The sequence below is a fragment of the Pygocentrus nattereri genome, chromosome 1 (genome assembly GCF_015220715.1).
Source record: "Pygocentrus nattereri isolate fPygNat1 chromosome 1, fPygNat1.pri, whole genome shotgun sequence".
Taxonomy (NCBI): Eukaryota; Metazoa; Chordata; class Actinopteri; order Characiformes; family Serrasalmidae; genus Pygocentrus; species Pygocentrus nattereri.
In genome coordinates this window covers 33643750-33662620 of record NC_051211.1, presented here as the reverse complement: position 1 = coordinate 33662620, position 18871 = coordinate 33643750, and the positions used below count along the sequence as shown (strand labels likewise).

Below are 18871 nucleotides of genomic sequence, written 5' to 3'. Positions count from 1 at the left end.
TGGTTCTGCAGGTGAGGACCACAGACCACTTCCCAGTACCTTTCTGTTTTCTGGCTGATGTTTTGGTCACTTTTGAATGTTGGTGGTGCTTTAACACTCGTGGTAGCATGAGACGGACTCTACAACCCACACTGGCTCAGGTAGTGCAGCTCATCCAGGATGGCACATCAATGCAAGCTGTGGCAAGAAGGTTTGCTGTGTCTGTCAGCGTAGTGTCCAGAGGCTGGAGGTGCTACCAGGAGACAGGCCAGTACACCAGGAGACGTGGAAGAGGCCGTAGGAGGGCAACAACCCAGCAGCAGGACTGCTTCCATCTGCCTTTGTGCAAAGAGGAACAGGAGGAGCACTGCCAGAGCCCTGCAAAATGACCTCCAGCAGGCCACAAATGTGCATGTGTCTGCACAAACGGTTAGAAACCAACTGCATGAGGATGGTATGAGGGCCCGACGTCCACAGATGGGGGTTGTGCTCAAAGCCCAACACCGTGCAGGACGCTTGGCATTTGCCAGAGAACACCAGGATTGGCAAATTCGCCACTGGCGCCCTGTGCTCTTCACAGATGAAAGCAGGTTCACACTGAGCACATGTGACAGATGTGACAGAGTCTGGAGACGCCGTGGAGAGTGATCTGCTGCCTGCAACATCCTTCAGCATGACCGGTTTGGCAGTGGGTCAGTAATGGTGTGGGGTGGCATTTCTTTGGAGGGCCGCACAGCCCTCCATGTGCTCGCCAGAGGTAGCCTGACTGCCATTAGGTACCGAGATGAGATCTTCAGACCCCTTGTGAGACCATATGCTGGTGCAGTTGGCCCTGGGTTCCTCCTAATGCAGGACAATGCTAGACCTCATGTGGCTGGAGTGTGTCTGCAGTTCCTGCAAGATGAAGGCATTGAAGCTATGGACTGGCCCGCCCATTCCCCAGACCTGAATCCGATTGAGCACATCTGGGACATCATGTCTCGCTCCATCCACCAATGCCACGTTGCACCACAGACTGTCCAGGAGTTGGCGGATGCTTTAGTCCAGGTCTGGGAGGAGATCCCTCAGGAGACCATCCGCCACCTCATCAGGAGCATGCCCAGGCGTTGTAGGGAGGTCATACAGGCACCTGGAGGCCACACACAATACTGAGCCTCATTTTGACTTGTTTTAAGGACATTGCATCCAAGTTGGATCAGCCTGTAGTGTGTTTTTCCACTTTAATTTTGTGTGTGACTCCAAATCCAGGCCTCCATTGGTTAATAAATTTGAGTTCCATTGATGATTTTTGTGTGATTTTGTTGTCAGCACATTCAACTTTGTCCAGAACACAGTGTTCAATGAGAATATTTCATTCATTCAGATCTAGGATGTGTTATTTGTGTGTTCCCTTTATTTTTTTAGCAGTGTATTACATAGAGAGTAAGAGACAGAGAGTGATACAGTTTGAGTGAGTAGTGTTGGGAGAGAGATACAGTGTATTTCAGGAGGAGAGCTTGAGAGCAATCTTGAGTAAGACAGAGAGGGTGAATCAGTGAGTATTAGAGAGAGCAAAAGATAGAGATGACAACAAGTGAGAGGTATTGAGAGAGGCAGTGTTACTGAGAAATACTGATATTGAGTGAGAAAGTAAATCGGAAATAGTGAGAGAGTCAGTTTAAGTGGAGAAAAAGACTGAGAGTGTGAGAAATAATGAGACAGACTAAGACATAATAAGACAGATATGTGAGTTAGAAAGAGTGAGAGAGAGTGTGAGTGAAAAATAGTGAGACACACTTTGAGTTAGAAATAATGAGAGTGTAAATATGAAACAGAGAGACAGTTCAGGTGCAAGAAATAGAGACAGACTGAGAAATAGTGAGACAGCAAGATGGTGTGAAAGAGTGAGAGGTAGTGTGTGTGAAAAACAGTGGGTGGGTGAGACATAGTGAGAGAGATTGTGTAAGTAAGCAACAGAATACTGAGTGAGAGATACAGAGGCTGAAAAATGAAGGAGGGAGAGAAATCATAAGTATGTATACGAGAGATTGCAAGAGAGAGATATTGAGTGAGCCAGAGATAGAGAGACAGTGAATGAGAAATGATGAGAAACTGAAAGCAAGCATTTGAGATACACAGAGAGACAGATAGTGACAGAGACAATGTGTTTAAAAAAGTGTGAGAGAGAAATAGTGACTGAGAATTAGTGAGAGCATCAGATGTGAAAGAAAGGAGACAGATAGTGTGTAAGAGAAAGAGTAAGAGATGATGATACAGTGGATAAAAAATGAGAGACAGTGTGAGTGAGACATAAGGCTGACAAATAGAGGCAGAAATAAAGACTGACAAACAGAAAAATCTATAGTTATGAAATAGGGAGATTGTGGGAGTCAAAATAGAGGCATTGTGAATGAGAAAAGGTGAGACTATATGTCAGTGAGAAAGTGAGAGTGGCTAACTGAGAAATAGCGAGAGACAGTGAGTGAGCAATTGTGAGTGAGAGACTGTGAGTGACATAGTGAGAGACAGTGACTGAGAAATTGTGAGAGACACCGTGAGTGAGAAATCATGAGTAAAAGACAGTGACGGTGAGTGAAATAGAAAGACACTAAGTGAGAAATAGTAAGAGACAGTGAGTGAGAAATTATGAGAGAGAGGCAGTGAGTGAAACAGAAAGACACTAAGTGAGAAATAGCGAGAGACAGTGAGTGAGAAATTGTGAGAGACACGGTGAATGAGAAATAGTGAGTGAGAGACGGTGAGTGAAATAGAAAGACACTAAGTGAGAAAAAGTGAGAGAAATTGAGTGAGAAATTGTGAGAGACACTGTGAGTGAGAAATAGTGAGTGAGAGACAGTGAGTGAAACAGAAAGACACTAAGTGAGAAATAGTGAGACAGTGAGTGAGAAATTGTTAGAGACAGTGAGTGAACTAGAAGGACACTAAGTGAGAAATAGCGAGAGACAGTGAGTGAGAAATTGTGAGAGACACTGTGAGTGAGAAATAGTGAGTGAGAGACAGGAAGTGAAATAGAAAGACACTAAGTGAGAAATAGCGAGAGACACGGTGAATGAGAAATAGTGAGTGAGAGACGGTGAGTGAAATAGAAAGACACTAAGTGAGAAATAGCGAGAGACACGGTGAATGAGAAATAGTGAGTGAGAGACGGTGAGTGAAATAGAAAGACACTAAGTGAGAAATAGCGAGAGACAGTGAGTGAGAAATTGTGAGAGACAGAGAGAGTGTGAATAAGAGAACATGAGTAGGAAATAGGGACAGCATACATGAGACATAGTGAGCAAGATAAACAATGACTGAGAAATCATGAGAAAGAGATGATGAATGAGAAAATGTGTGTGAGAGAGAGAGAGACAGAGAATGAGAAATACCAAGAGAGTGAAGATAGAGAGAAAGAAAAGATAGCGAGTATGTAAGAGCAACAGAGAGACAGAGTGAGTGTAAAAAAAGAGATAGTAAGTGTTAGAGAGCGAGAGATAGGGAGATACACTGAGTGACAAACAGAGAAACAGCAAGTGCGTGAGAGAGAGATAGAGCAAGAGACAGAGTGGGTATGTAAGAGACAGCCAGGGAGAGAGAGAGAGAGAGAGAGAGAGAGAGAGAGAATGAGTGTCAGTGAGAAATAGAGGTATAGAGAGAAGAGGAGGTATCAGGAGGGGAGGACGTGTGTCTCTGTGTGTGTGTGTTAAAGAAACAGCGGGTGTGTTTTAGTGAGAGAGCGAGAGACAGAGGGAGGTGCTCTCTCTCCCTCTTCCTCTCTCTCCGTGCAGCGGCAGCAGCAGCGCTGTGTGGGCGGAGTGTGTATGAGCGAAAGAGCGAGTGTGTGTGCGAGTGAGAGAGAGAGAGAGAGAGAGAGTGTGTGTGTGTGTGTGTGTTTTTGCTCAGTGCGCGTGCGGAGCTTCAGTCTGAGCGCTCCTCTCTCTCCCTCTCTCTCGGTCTGTCTCGCGGACTTTACTGCAGCAGCATTAGCAGCGCGTGCCCCAGCAGCAGCATGGTGTCCATCATCTCTGAGCTGGACCCGCTCAAGAGCTGGAGCGTCTTACGGTAGGGACCTCGGATCTGAGCGCGCGCGTGTGTGTTGGATGTGAGTGTGTGTCGAGCTCGTGCTACAGCGAGAGATCCGCGTGCGCCTGCGGCAGAAACGTGGCGCTGCTGCTGTTTCTGCTGGTCTGATTTTGATGGGCTTCTGTTTCTGATATTTTGGCCAACACAACCACGCACACCAAATAAGAAGCGCGAGCCGGACTTCCTCGACTTCCTCGCGCGCGCGCGCGCTCTCGCTCGCCACGCCACCGCTGTCATGTGTCTGCTTCACTTAGGAGAACGAAAGATAGATAGAGAGAGGGAGAGAGAGAGAGAGAGAGGATAATGAAGAAAGTATGTGAGTGTGATAGAAAAAGTGTGAATTTATATGAGTGTGAATGTGTGTTAGAGTGAAGCGAAGAGTGTGTGTATTTGTGTGTGTGTGTGTGTATTGTACTGTGAGTTATACTTAGTATGTATTATAGTTTGTGTGTGTGTGTGTGTGTTATAGTGTATATGTGTTATTGTGTGTATAAGTTATAGTGAGTTTGTGTTTGTATTGTACTGAGTGTGTTATACTTCACAGTGCACTGTGTGTGTGTGTGTGTGTGTGTGTGTGTGTGTGTGTGTGTGTGTGTGAGTGTGTGCATGTGCGTGTATAAGGGACTGTGTGTGTGTGTGTGTTTGTGTGTGTGTCAGTGTGTCTGATTGTGTATGTATATAAGCACAATGTGTGTGTGTGTGTGTGTGTGTGTGTGTGTGTGTGTGAGAGAGAGAGAGAGAGAGAGAGAGTGTGCATGTATAAAGGAGTGTGTGTGTGTATGTGTGTGTGTGTGTGTATGTCAGTGTGTATGAGTGTGTAGTATATAAGCAGTGTGTGTGTGTGTGTGTGTGTGTCAGTGTGTATGAGTGTGTATGTATATAAGCAGTGTGTGTGTGTGTGTGTGTGTGTGTGTGTGCTTATTAACCCCTCTATGACCTCAGGTTTGCCTCATTCTAATCATCGAGAACATCCGTGCCATTAAGGCTTTCACTCCGCTGCAGTAACAATACATACATTATATCTACATTATTATAAAGAACTTCCACATAAACAGAATACCAGGTTTCCCAAAATCCCAAAATTCATTCAAGTTTCATTCTAAAGTGCCGAATATCCATTAGTAGCAGGAAGATCTCTGAAAATAATAACTGACATAGCTCACTTTGAAAAAGACATTTTATTGCTCTAATGAAAGTGTCATTACATGTAATAGAGCACCGATATGTTCCTGTATGAGTGAAGTTCACTACCAACAACAAATATCAGGAAAATAATAATGAAAGTGGTATAATGTATTTTGGAACAAACCCTTCCTATATTATATCAACTCGATTTCTGTGTTTCAGTTTTCTTACATATGGCAGTAAATGTTTTATTCAGGTGAAAATGATGTTCACACCTGAGTGTTCTGGTAAATCAAGCGATGGACTGTGGTTTAAGTGTTTAGAACATGTTCAGTCTTCGACCAGCACTCGCTGTTTGTTGCCTGCTGCTGTTCTGGATTCTTTTTGGGGAAGTACATGACAAAGTAGAGCGTTAAACCATGCATATATAAGTGTGTGTGTGTGTGTGTGTGTGTGTGCGCACAACAGTGTTAAAAATAGAAGAAAATCAGCCTGCTCTCCACTATGAAAAATCTGCAGCTTTTATTATAAAAAGTAAAAGAAGTGAAAGCTGATGTTTTGGTTGCTGAGGTTAAGGTTGTGTTAGGTGGAGCACAGCTTCACTTACACACACCAGTGCACTATAGTGTGTGTATTTGTGAACATGTTTGTGTGTGTATGTGCATCACCTCCGCAACAGCAGTCGGAGATCAATCGACTCCATCTATCCATCCACTCTGAACGAGTAAAATATTAAAAAGAGCCTTATGCTTAATATCAAAAATTCAAAGAATGAATTAGTCATGAGTGGAGCTTTTTTTCCCTGTATTGTGCTCTGGATCATATCATATCGTAGAGGCAATTTGAGAGGAGATGGATTAGATTGTGTGGTAACTTGATGAAGTAATCATTTTTTTTGACAGTACATATATATATATATATATATATATATATATATATGAAAATAATGTGAGATGTACATCTCAAACAGTGAGAAGGAGAAGTCGCTAGAGTAAAAACTGCTGTCGCCTGTTTATCCATCTATGTATTTATCCACATATATAATGATGGATGCTCAATGTTTTGCTAATAATACTTTCATACACTGTCAGTAGTGTATGAAAGTAACATCTAGTTAAGAGCGCCCTTAGAAGAGGTTAATATATATGTATTATTGTATATATATATAGACACTACTCAATGCTGTGTATGAAAGAAGCAATTTACAATTAACAGCTATGCTTACTTGTCACAGCCTCAAGAAATGTCATTTATACCTGTGTGACTGAGGAAGGGGTATTGTTAGGGGTGTTAACACAGCATTTATTTATTTATTTCCCTATACACTACTGGGATTAAAATGCACCTCTAGCTTGATGTCAAGTGCACTGCTAATTTATAATTACAATTTTAAAAAGTGTATGAAGTGAATTTTGATAAGAATGATGCATTTATATATGCCATACAGTGTAATTTCACCTCCATGCGAAGTGGTTTTTATGTTACTGACTGACATTTTGAGGGTGTATGGAACTGATGTGCAGTTTATGTTACTATGAAAGATAGGAAGGGGTGTTATTAGTGTTTAAAGGGGTCATCCAACCATTATTAGTTCATTAATTTTTTTTTTTTACTTATTATTCATCATACTCAGGGTTAAATTCCATCTTTAGTTTGGACATTTTCCAGAGTGTGTGAAACTTTTACAGTGTAAAGGGTTAATCCAGCCAAATATTTGTGAATTATTTATTTTATTTATTTATTTCAACTCACCGCAGCCTAATTTCAGACTAATTGAACCTTCGGACGACTGGCCGAGTCGCCTCTACGAAAAGTCCATGACGAGAATAGCCGCGATTCTGGGGCTGGTGGGACGTTAAACTGGGGCGCCACTCTATTCCGGGAAGAAATTATGAAAATAGATCAAGGGTAGAAAGATGACATACACACACACACACACACACACACACACACACACACACACACACACAGTGCACTGTGAAGTCTCCTTTTTTCTTTTTTTGGTTAAATTATTTATCCTGATAACCAGGTCACAGCTCAGCATGAAGCACATGCATGACACACACACACATATTTCCCTCTGACACACACACACACACACTCCTGCCTGCTACGTGGCTGCAGTGATAGACAGTTGCTGTGTTTAAGTGGACATTTCCCAATCAATACGCCGCTGATAGTCAGTGTGTTCGCTCCTCTCTCTCTCTCTCTCTCTCTCTCTCTCTCTGAGTTTGTCAGTTAGAGAGAGAGAGGTAGAAGGAAAGAGAGAGAAAGAAGAGAAAGAATGAGAGAGAGATGGAGAGGTGTTTATGTCGCTCCTCTTTATTGGAGTGTGGAGGGTTTAGATTAGTGTACAGCTTCAGCTCTCAGCCATAGAAACGCTTATGGTCTCTCTCTCTCTCTCTCTCTCTCTCTCTCTCTCTCTCTCTCTCTCTCTCTCTCTGTCTCACTCTCTTTCTAGCTCCCTTTTTTCTTCCTTTTTTTCTCTCATTTTCTGTCCTTCTCCCTTTCCCTGTCCGTCTCTCTATTTGCTCTCTTTCTGTTTGTCTATCGCATCATTCTCCCTCCCTCTGTCTCCCTCCCTCCCTCTCTCTCTCCATCCCTAGTTCTTCTCTCCTCCGGCTTAAGGGCGCTCAGTGGCAGTCTTAACAGCTAATGAAGCCACCAGACGACCCAGAACACTTTCGGCTAATGAGCCCGAACCCCTCTGTGTGTGTGTGTGTGTGTGTGTGTGTGTGTGTGTGTGTGTGTGTGTGTGTGTGTGTGTGCGCGCTCGTGCTGCATCTGATTAACTCTCTCATTATCTCTCCTTTATTTCAAAGTTGTTTCTTCTGTCATCCGTTATTTTGACTGAGGAATCCTTTCAGAGGGAGAATGGAGTAAATTAAAGCTGCAGAAACAAACAGTTTGTTTGCTGTGTTTATTAAGATAAGTGCTGGCATATACATGCAAATGTGAACCTTTCCTGATCTATATGGGGTTTGTTTGTTGTTTCTGTGAGGAATCTTTCTTTTATTCTGAAGATAGATAGATAGATAGATAGATAGATAGATAGATAGATAGATAGATAGATAGATAGATAGATAGATAGATAGATAGATAGATAGATAGATAGATAGATAGATATTATGCATTATAGGTTGTATAATCTTATAGGAATGTATGAAGGATTTGTAATTTGCTTCCAAAATTAAACATTTCTTTGAACTTGTAACTGTAAGCTAACAGAATATTAATCATTGAGTAACATTCTGTTAACTTATTATGTAAAGTTAAACAATTCTATGAATGCAAGTCTTAAAGCAGTCAAGTTAACCTGCTGCTTTTAACAGTGTATTTCTTGTTTGTGCTTTAGAAAACAACCTTTATTTCCTTTATTTTGTACTTTGAACATGGGTTCATGCTATTCTTGTAAAAATATAAATAAATACAGAATATTTGTTGCCTCCACAGTGTGTATGTGTGTGTGTGTGTGTGTATTCATGGCCTTGTTAAAGTATGTTCTGATCTAAGAACAATGGTTCATTTTGTAATGAGAATAATTTGAGTGGAATGTGCATCGCATGTTGTTTACTCTCTTCAGAGCACAGTGTGTGTGTGTGTGTGTGTGTGTGTGTGTGTGTGTGTGTGTGTGTGTGTGTGTGTGCACGCATTTATGTCCTTTTACATATTATCTACCTCAGCTGACAGTAATCTGATTTAGAAGCCTTCTAAAAAGAGAGAAAGAATGAGAGAGAAGATTGGGAGAAGAGTGAGATGGATGGAGAGAGACAAGTGGGTGCAAAAGAGGGTGCAAAAAGAGAGAATGATAAAAAGAAAAAAGGATGAGCGGAAGAAAAAAGAGGAGAGGGACAGAGACAATAGTGAATGAGAGCGAGGAGAGAAAGAACTAAGAGAGGATAGAAAAACAAAAAGAATAAGAGCGAAAGAAGATGAAAGAATGAGGAGAGAGGAGGATGATGAAAAGAGAAAGAAAGAGATGAGAGTGCCAGGATAGAAAAATAAAAAAGAGGAGGACAGAGAGAGATAGTGAGTGAGACAGAAAGAGAGAGAGAGATGCAGTAAACACTGTCTCTGTCTGAAGACGTGTGAGAATAAGAATAACACAAAAGTTCACATCCGCCTACACTCACACGCACAGACTCAGAAAATGACACACAGTGACTCATGAGCACATGCATAAATGCGTCCTCACACACACACACACATGCATTAGCACACAACAGACTCTGTGTTTCAGTGACACGCACTCGCAGTGTGCAGAGTTGGTGGAGGCAGGTTGGGTGAGTGTGTAATGAGCGGCAGCGTGCTTATTAAAACCACTTGATTACATTGAAAATTACTTTAAATAACAATGACACGTTGTTGGCTTTATTGAATTAGAGCTGAGCTGAGCAGGGAGTTAATTCCATTAACAACTAAACCTCAGCCATCAGTTTATCCCATAATCACACTATACTCACACCTCTACATCACTCCACCTCTACAGCATCACTCTATTTCTACATCACTCCACCTCTACAGCATCCCTCTACTGCACCACTACACCACTTCACCTTTACATCATGCCACCTCTGTAACATCACTCCACCTCTACAACATCACTCCACTTCTACATCACTCCATCTCTACAACATCACTCTACCACTACATCTCTTCACCTCTACAGCATCACTCCACCACTATATCACTCCACCTCTTCATCTCTCCATCTCTACCTCACTCCACAACTACATCAATTCACTTCTACATCACTCCACCACATCACTCAACCTCTACATCACTCCACTTGTACAACACTCCACCTCTACATCACTCCACCTCATTACTCCACCTCTACAAAACCACCTCTACAACATCAATCCACTGTAATACATCACTCCACCTCTACATCACCTCTACAACATCAATCCACTGAAATATATCACTCCACCTCTACATCACCTATACAACATCAATCCACTATTGTACATCACTCCACCTCTACATCATTCCACCTCATTACTCCACCTCTACAAAACCACCTCTACAACATCAATCCACTGTAATACATCACTCCACCTCTACATCACTCCACTTCTACTACGTCACCCCCTCTACATCACTGCACTTCTACATTATCATTCCCCCATGCATCACTCAACCTCTACATCACTCCACCTCTACAACATCGATCCACCTTTACATCACTCCACCTCTACATCACTACAACATCACTCCACCTGTTATTCTCTTTTCTTGTCTCTCTCCACTTTTCTTTCTGTCTACATTTTCTCTGCATTTGTGTTACATTCTTCCAATTTCCTCTTGGTCTTTCATTTCTTCTTTTGCTTTCTCTCTCTCAGTTTCCTCCATCTCTTTCTATTAGACTTTCTCAGTTTCATCCTTCACTCACACTGTCTTTTCTCTCTGACTTCATTCACTATATTTTTTCTCTTCCTCTATCCTCAAGTTTTTTGTCCACTTCTATTTATCTTTTCTGCTCTATTATTTATGTCTTAAGTCCATTATTCTGTTATTCTCTTTCATTTTTATTTCCCTCCACTCCTTGCATTCTTTTCTCTCTGTTTTTCTGCACTCATATTTCCAGCTCTGTCTCTTCTTCTCTTCATCCATCTCTCTATCTTCTTATCCTGAAAAGAGGGTCAACGTGGGTAAAATCAGGCTGAGTGATGGAGAAGAGTTTTGTTTACCTGCTGGATGGAGGGGACGTGCTCATCAAGGACGCATCATCACACCCACACACCTGTGCATGCATACACACACACAGAGAACAAGTGTGGATGAGATAAGGCTGAAGAGGCAATGGAGTGATGGTCTGCTGTTCTTACTGCCCCATGATCTCTGACCTTTGAGTTGTTGGTTTTAATGAGTGTTGTTAGTGGCCACAGCTCAGAGTGTGTGTTTTAGCCTCATAGTCGAGCAGGACACAGCTGTAATTATCTAGCTGAGTGGCTTTCTGTCTGTCCGTGTGTGGGTGTGTGTATGTGTGTGGGAGCGTGTGGGTGTGTGTGTGTGTGTGTGAGAGAGAGAGAGAGAGAGAGAGAGAGAGAGAGAGAGGGAGTGTGTGTGGGCGGTGCATAGCGTTAACTCCTCTCTGATCCCCTGCATTAGCAACTGCCTTCCAAGAGTCACACACACACAGTGCCAGCTATGGCAGTCTGCTCTGATCTCCACACCTGTGCTGCCCTCTTTCTCTCTCTCCCTGGCACACAAACAGTCACAACCTCCTAACACACATGCTGCTATTATCGTCTCTCATAGCTTCAGGGTCCAAAAAAATGATAAAGCAAAGACAAACATGTAATGACTTTATATAAATGCAGTTCAAAAATGCATGATTAACTTTAATGGTCTAGTTTGATGTAAAACATATATAGATGTCAAAAAAGAATAGAATGAAATGGAATCCTATCATACAGAAGACTTGACAGTTGACTTGAGTATAATCAAACAGAGAGGAGTTGAAAAGAGCAGAGTAGAACTAGAGAGAGTAGTGTACACTAGAGTTCACGTCTGTCAAATAGAATAGGTTTTCACTGAAAAGACCTGAGTTCAAGTCCCTCAAATAGAGTAGAGAACACAGTAGAACTGGATATAACAGCTAAGGATTCAGTAGAATATAGTTGAGTTAAAATGAATAAAGCAGAAATGGATAGAGTAGAGCAGAGCATAGAGAAAAGAGTAGAATTGGAAATAAAATCTAGGAATTCCATACAATAAAGTACAATAAAAATTAGATTAAAAGGAGTAGATTAGAGCTTTTTGAAATGATATGCGCACATTTGGATAGTATAATAGAGGATAATTTCATTAAATAAAGTTAAAACACTACAGTAGAGCTGAATAGTAAAGAGTACAGGTTAGAATATAACAGCAGGACAAAAGAGAATAAAGTTGAACAGAACATAAATAAAGTAAAAATCTAACTGAATGACTAAAAAAGAGCAGGAGAGATTGGGATAGAACAGAATTTAATCAAACTTTGATTAGAACTGAGTACAGCAGAGTAGAACAGAGAAGAGCAGAGTAAACTGGAGTAGGGGAGAATACAATAGAGTTTAATATTATTTTAGTCTTTAAGTCCTTATTGTGTATAAATTACAAACAAATTATCACAGTGACACAAAACAGAGTCTAATCTTTGCTATTTTCATTCTATTCATAAATTAGACAACAACCAATAACAGAATAAAGATTAGTCTAGCTAGATTAGTCTGGTTTTTAAATTACTGTAATAGTAAAAAGTGTTTACACTGTAAGTAGAGAGTGCTGATGGTGTAGCATGTATCTTATGAGCTTGGAACAACTGTGTGTGAATATGTGTGTGTGTGAGTGGGAGAAAGATGGAAAAGTGTTCAGAAGAGAAAAATGAAGGAATCAAGAGAGAGGAATAGCTGGAAGAGTTAGAGAACTGTGTGTCGTACATTGTTCCCTTGCCATGGCTTCCTACAGAACAATCCAGCATTCTCAGAGCCTCCTTACACCACCCGGGGGGTTAACCTCCCCCTCTCTCTCTCACACATACACACACACACACACACACACACACACACACACACACACACACACACACACACACACACACACACATTCCCCTCCTACTGAGAGAAAAGATAATTACAATTATCAGCTCAGCCATCGCAATTTCAAGAGAAGAAGAACAGAAAGAAAGAACAGGCCTATATAAAGGAGAGTGAGTGAGTGAGAGAGCGAGAGAGAGAGAGAGAGAGAGAGAGAGAGAGAGAGAGAGGAGGTGGTACAGATGGAGATAGATCTAGAGAAGCAAAAGAAGAAAGAGAGAGAATGGGGGACAGAGGAGGACGAAGGATAAGGATAGTAAGAGAGATAATGAGATAGATGGGGAGATGCATAGTGGTACCCTAAAGAATGGTGGAAGAAGGAGGAAAATGAGGAGGTAGTATAATGAGAGGGCAAAAGAGAAAGAAAGAGAGGCGGATGAAGTGAAACAGATGGAGAGATGTAACAAAGAAGTAAGCAAAAGAATGATGGAAAGACAGAGAGGAGAGAGAATGAGAACGAGGAGAAGCAGATGGAGAAATGTGAAGAAGGAAGTAAATAATGATGTGAGGAAAACAAGGATGAGGGATAGAGAGAAAAGAAAGAGGCAGGAGACAGATGGAGAGATGAATGAAGGAAAGAAAGAAGGAAAGCAAGTAAACGATGGCGAAATAAAGGAATATGACTGTTAAACTGAGATCAAAGGCCTTTTTTATGCTGAGCTGTGCAGTTAACCCTTTAATGCTTGGACAAAAGTGTTTATTTCTGCTGTTTCATTTGCTCTTTATTAGTAATCACAGTACATCCAATAATAAAGGCAATACGGAGCTTCTTTTATATAGTGATAGAACACAGTATCACAATGAAATGTCCACTTACACATGCTGGGCCATTTCACTATGACCAGTGTGGACATGCACTCACACCAGCTACACCGGGGGCAAATTTTACAGGAGAATTCCACCAATATTTAATAGGTTTCTACATAATTAAATTGTCAAGATGTAAATAAAACCTTCTAGAGTAGGGGTTGATGGGAAAGGTGCTGTTCTAGAGAAACTTGCTGAGTCTGAATTGTTCAAAGTAGTAGTAATAGGAACCAGGCATCTGAAGAGCTTATTTTACGATAGCTTTGAGATAAAAGAGATGAGAGATAAAAAAGATTTGAGTGAGAGTTTTCACCTAAAATGTATTTTTATCAATTCATAGTGGAGAGGCACATGCAAGGCATTCTAGCATGCAGAAAACATATTTTTCACATTTACCAGTTTTACCATGATCACCATTACACATGAACACACAGACGGCTGAAAGAAACTCACTAATTGTTTTGGATAATAAATAAAATGGCTGCATTTGCATTATAATTAGCCCCATTAGGACCCCTGGTTCCTATCACCACCACTGTAAAGAAATCTCAGTATCAGTAAACCTGTACGTATTTCTACAATGAACTATTGCACATCAAACCACTCTGAAAGACTTTGTTTACTCTCAATGACTTTATTATGCAGAAAATAGAAAAAAATGGTGAATTTGTCCTTTAAAGAGTAAAGTCTGTAGGTTGCCAGTGAAAGCCCTTTTGGGCTTGTCTAGAAAAACGCTGTTTTTTGCTTCTGGCTTACATCATATAGTCCGGAAATACACACCACACACAGACTCAGACGGATGTGCTCATGAGGTTTGAACGTCCACTGACGTCCTGTGAGGTCAGTCTGCATACTGACTGTGTGCGTCTGCTTGTGCTCTGAGTGCTTTTTCTGCCAGTCTAGGAAATTGTGAAGTGGATGCAGGATTTTAAATGAGTTTTTGTGTCATTGTGTGTGTGTGTGTGTGTGTGTGTGTGTGTGTGTGTGTGTGTGTGTGTGTGTGTGTGTGTGTGTGTGTGTGTGTGTGTGTGTATGTGCTGCATTGTTTCAGTCCAGGCTGTTGGACAGTGGCTCTTTTCACACAGTGCTGAATGGGGGTGATTAAAACCAGCCTGAATGTCTGACTGTCTGAGTCACAGAGAGAGAGAGAGAGAGAGAGAGAGAGAGAGAGAAAGAAGTGTAGATAGTGAGATGGAGAGGGAGAGAGAGCAAGAGAGAGAGAGCGAAAGACAAGAATAAAGAGAGAGAGAGAGGGCCTGTTGACCTCTCTTATTTTTTCTCTTTCTCTCTCACCCACTCTTTGGCTCATTTCTCTCTCTCTTTTCCTTCCTTGCTCTCCTTTCTTTTGCTCTCTTTCTTTTTCTGCATCTCTCTCATTTGCCCTCTCTCTCTCTCTCTCCCTTCAACTTTTCCTCTTCTTCTCCTTTTTCTCTTTCTCTTCTCTCTCTTCTCCACTGCTATCTCTCTCCATTTATCCCTCTTCCTCCTTCTTTCTTTTTCTCTTCTTTCTGTACTCGTCTCTCTCATTTGCATGTTTTTTCTCTCTCAACCGCTGTCTGACTTGTTACTCTCTCTCTCTCTTTTCTGCTTCTCTCCTCCTCTGCTCTCTCTTTTTGTCTCTTCATATCACTTTCCTCCTCTTCCTTATTTTCTGTCCCTCAATTTTCTCTACTTCTTTCTCTCTGTCTCCTTTTTTCTACTTACTTTTCTCTCATTTGCTTTCCATTTTTCCATTTTTACTTTCCACTCTTCTTTCTGTCCCTCCTTTTTCTCTATTACTCTCACCCTTCTTCTCTCTTTCCACCTCTCTTCCGTTGTCTCTCTCTCTCTCTCTCTCTCTCTCTCTCTCTCTCTCTCTCTCTCTCTCTCTCTCTCTCTCTCTGTAGGCAGTGCAGTGTGATAAGGCTGGAATGTGCTGAAGTGTATCACTTGCCTACACCAGCTTACAGTGGAATACTTGTATGTTATGTTATGTAAGAAATGTTACAGTGTGTGTTCCCCTGTCCTGATGTTTTAGTGAACCAGCCACGTCAGGCATTGTTTTATATCCTGCTTTATATTATATTTATAATGCCTTATACATCTTATCCTTTAAATGTATAGAGCTTCAATAAATAACGCTTTATATCCATTATATTTGTATTGTTTTATTACACTGCCTAGATGTTTACAGCCATTCAGTTATGTAGATGTTGTAAATTACAGAGGAGAATTTACGGCTGCCGTAGCATCTTTCAGAGATAGTCATTTACTCTCTCTCTCTCTCTCTCTCTCTCTCGCTCTCTCTCTCTCTCTCTCTGTCTCTATCTTTTCAAAGTCTTATTTTGTTTCTTTACTTCTTTACTATCTCATTTCTTTTTCATTCAAGCTTACAAGCTTTCTGTCTCTCCATCTTTCTTTTTTTTCTTGTTTTTTTTTTGTCATTTTGTCAAAATGCTTTCTTTCTCTGGCATGCTTTACTTTTTCAATCTCTCATTTCTTGTACGCATTGCTCTTTCTTTTTTATTTCTTCTCTTTGTTACTTACACTAGCTTCATATCACATGCTCTCTTTTTTCAGTTACACAGTCTTCCCTTCCACATACATATTTCGTCTTACCTAACCACAGAGTGCTGAGGAGGCAGCAGTAGATGGAAGGTGTGTGTACTGTAACTAATAATGCTACATGTCCAAAAGTCTATAGTTACCTGATTATCAAGCATCACCTCTGAAATCATGGGTATTAATAGGAAAGTTGGCTATAGTAAGGATGTTGAGGATGTTGGAACACTGCTGAGAGGATCTGATTTAACCACAAGAGCATTACTGAGGCCTATATTAATTATTCTTTAAATCTTTCTTTTAAAATATTTACAGAAATCAAACTTTTATTTGAATTTTACAAAGGAAATTTGTCTCTTTTTTTTTTCAAATTTGTGTGCCACATTTGTTGACATCCCATCATTTCATACTTTCTGCATGCTACCTTTGCAAAGATAACAGCTCTGAGTCTTCTCCTGTAATGTTTAATGAGACTGGAGAATACATGGCAAGGGGTCTGAAGACATTCCTCCATGCAGAACCTCTCCAGATCTTTTAGATTCTGAGGTTCACACTGTGGAGTCGCTTCTTCAGCTCATTCCACAGGTTTTCTATAGGGGTCTGTCTCAGGGGACTGGGCTGGCCATGGCAAACCTGGTTTCTGGGGTCAGTAAACCATTTTTTATTCATTTTGAGGTATGCTTTGGTCATTGTCCTGCTAGAAGATCCTAACTATGGCCCAGTTTATGTTTTGTAGCTGAGGCAGTCAGGTTTTGATTATTTCTGCTGAGCATGATACCATGCATCCATGTATCTGAATGAACTGTCCAGGGCCTTTGGAAGAAAAGCAGCCTGACAATATGACACATCCACCACCCTAATTCACTGTACTTTTCTATATGGCTATCTTTGTTTCTAATCCAAACTCACCTTTGATGTTTGTTGCCAAAAACCTCTATTTTGGTCTTATCTGCTCATAGAAGAATACGGCACTGCTGAAAAGTCCCCCAGAAATGTTCACAAACTCTTGTGTAAATTGAGGTCCTTGAGAGCAGAAGATTCTTCTGTCAAATGCTGGCTGACCATTTAAGTGTTCTTCATTGCTCAGGTGGACTTAAAGTATGGAAATATACTTTTACTGAAGAATTTCAATTATGGCACACATAGATTTGAGAAAAATGTTTTATTTTTTCTTATTTTTTGATAAGATTTATTTATTTTTTCAATCATTGTATTTCAAATAAAGGTTAGACTTTTGTTTATATTCTGAATGAAAGATTAAATTGATAAGCAATAAAGTTTTTAGAGCATGTTTTTCTTATGTTTACCAGGGGTGCCAATATTGTGGAGGGCACTGCATCACAGTTTATATATTTCTCTCTCCTTCCAGTGTCAGTGAGAGTGTGTGGATAGTGATGGGTCTGTAGTGGGCAGTGCAGTGTGACGCCCCCCAGAGTCGTCTATTACTGCAGCCTCTCAAGTCCTAATTACAGAGGGATGTGACCCGGCACACACACACAGACAGACACACACACACACACACACACACACACACACACACACACACACACACACACACACACGTAATGAGGATGAAGTGTTTTATCTGTTTAGCCTTCAGTTGACCTAATGTTGAAATCGTTTCTTACAATTTCACAGAACAGCCTCTATAAGCCCCCCAACCACACAGCACATTTGTTCTTTCTTTTTTGTTCCTTTATTTGTACTTCTCTTTTCTTGATCTTTCAGGACACTGCCTAAGAAACTGTGTGTGTGTGTGTGTGTGTATGTGTGGGGATGTTTCCAGTGGAGAGAGATAAGAGACGTCCACACTCTGAATGTGGGCTGTGTGTATGTCTGTAATTTATCCTTAGATGCTTATATTAAAAAAAAATCACAATCATATATACATATATACCATAAAACATTCTCAAAACATATCGCTCAGGTCTGAACATCTGTCCACTGCTGATACATTTTTAAGCAAATATCTGCTCACACTGATAATACCGATATTAAAGGTTTTTGCTTTGCTTATGTTTTCCAGCTCAAAATTGGCATAAACATGAATGTGAAGTACTTTTTACACATAATTACTTACAATGCTTTGTTTTTGGAGGGCAGTGGACCTTGTAAAACCATGATCCGTCCCCCTGCGTGCGTGTGTGTGTGTGTGTGTGTGTGTGTGTGTGTGTGTGTGTGTGTGTGTGTATTAATGATAATTGTATTCGTCTGTTCGGCTCGTGTCTCACTCTGCTGCTGGCAAGTGTTACTTTTCAAAGATGGGCTTTTCACTCATTAAATACATCCCAGATCCACACACACACACACACACACACACACACACACACACACACACGCACACACACACACGCACGCACACACACACACACACACACACACTCCTGGCATGGCCCAGTGACTCCAATCCCTGGAGATTAAGTCCGGCATGTGGTCCAGTACTAAAGGCCAACTGTCAGAGTGTGAGAGAGAGAGGGGGGGGGCATGAGAAAAGCAGAGGAGGAAGAAAGAGAAGAAGAGATAAAGAGAAACAGAGGAAGAGGAGAAGGAAAGAAATGGGGTATAGCAGTTGAGAAGGACACTGGTGGGGGAGCTGTGGTTTATTTGTTTGCTGCCTATTTTTTCCTTTATCTTACTTTTCCCCCATCTCTCTCTCTCTCTCTCTCTCTCTCTCTTTTTCTGCCCATCTCTCTTTCTCTCTGTGCCTTTCACCCTTTCTCTCACTTTCTCTCCCCCTCCTGTCTTTATCTATCTCACTTTCTGTCACTCTGCCT

General features: G+C 41.1%; 1 protein-coding gene across 1 annotated transcript in view; it reads left to right on the top strand.

Annotated features, from left to right (window-relative positions):
• The first annotated feature begins 3826 nt into the window (after positions 1-3826).
• The window catches only part of celf2 (cugbp, Elav-like family member 2), a 200679-nt gene continuing 185634 nt past the window's right edge, over positions 3827-18871 (top strand). The window contains exon 1 of the mRNA XM_017707616.2: positions 3827-4020. Coding sequence (XP_017563105.1) covers positions 3968-4020 — 53 coding nt within the window. The 5' untranslated portion in view covers positions 3827-3967. The remainder of the gene's footprint in view (positions 4021-18871) is intronic.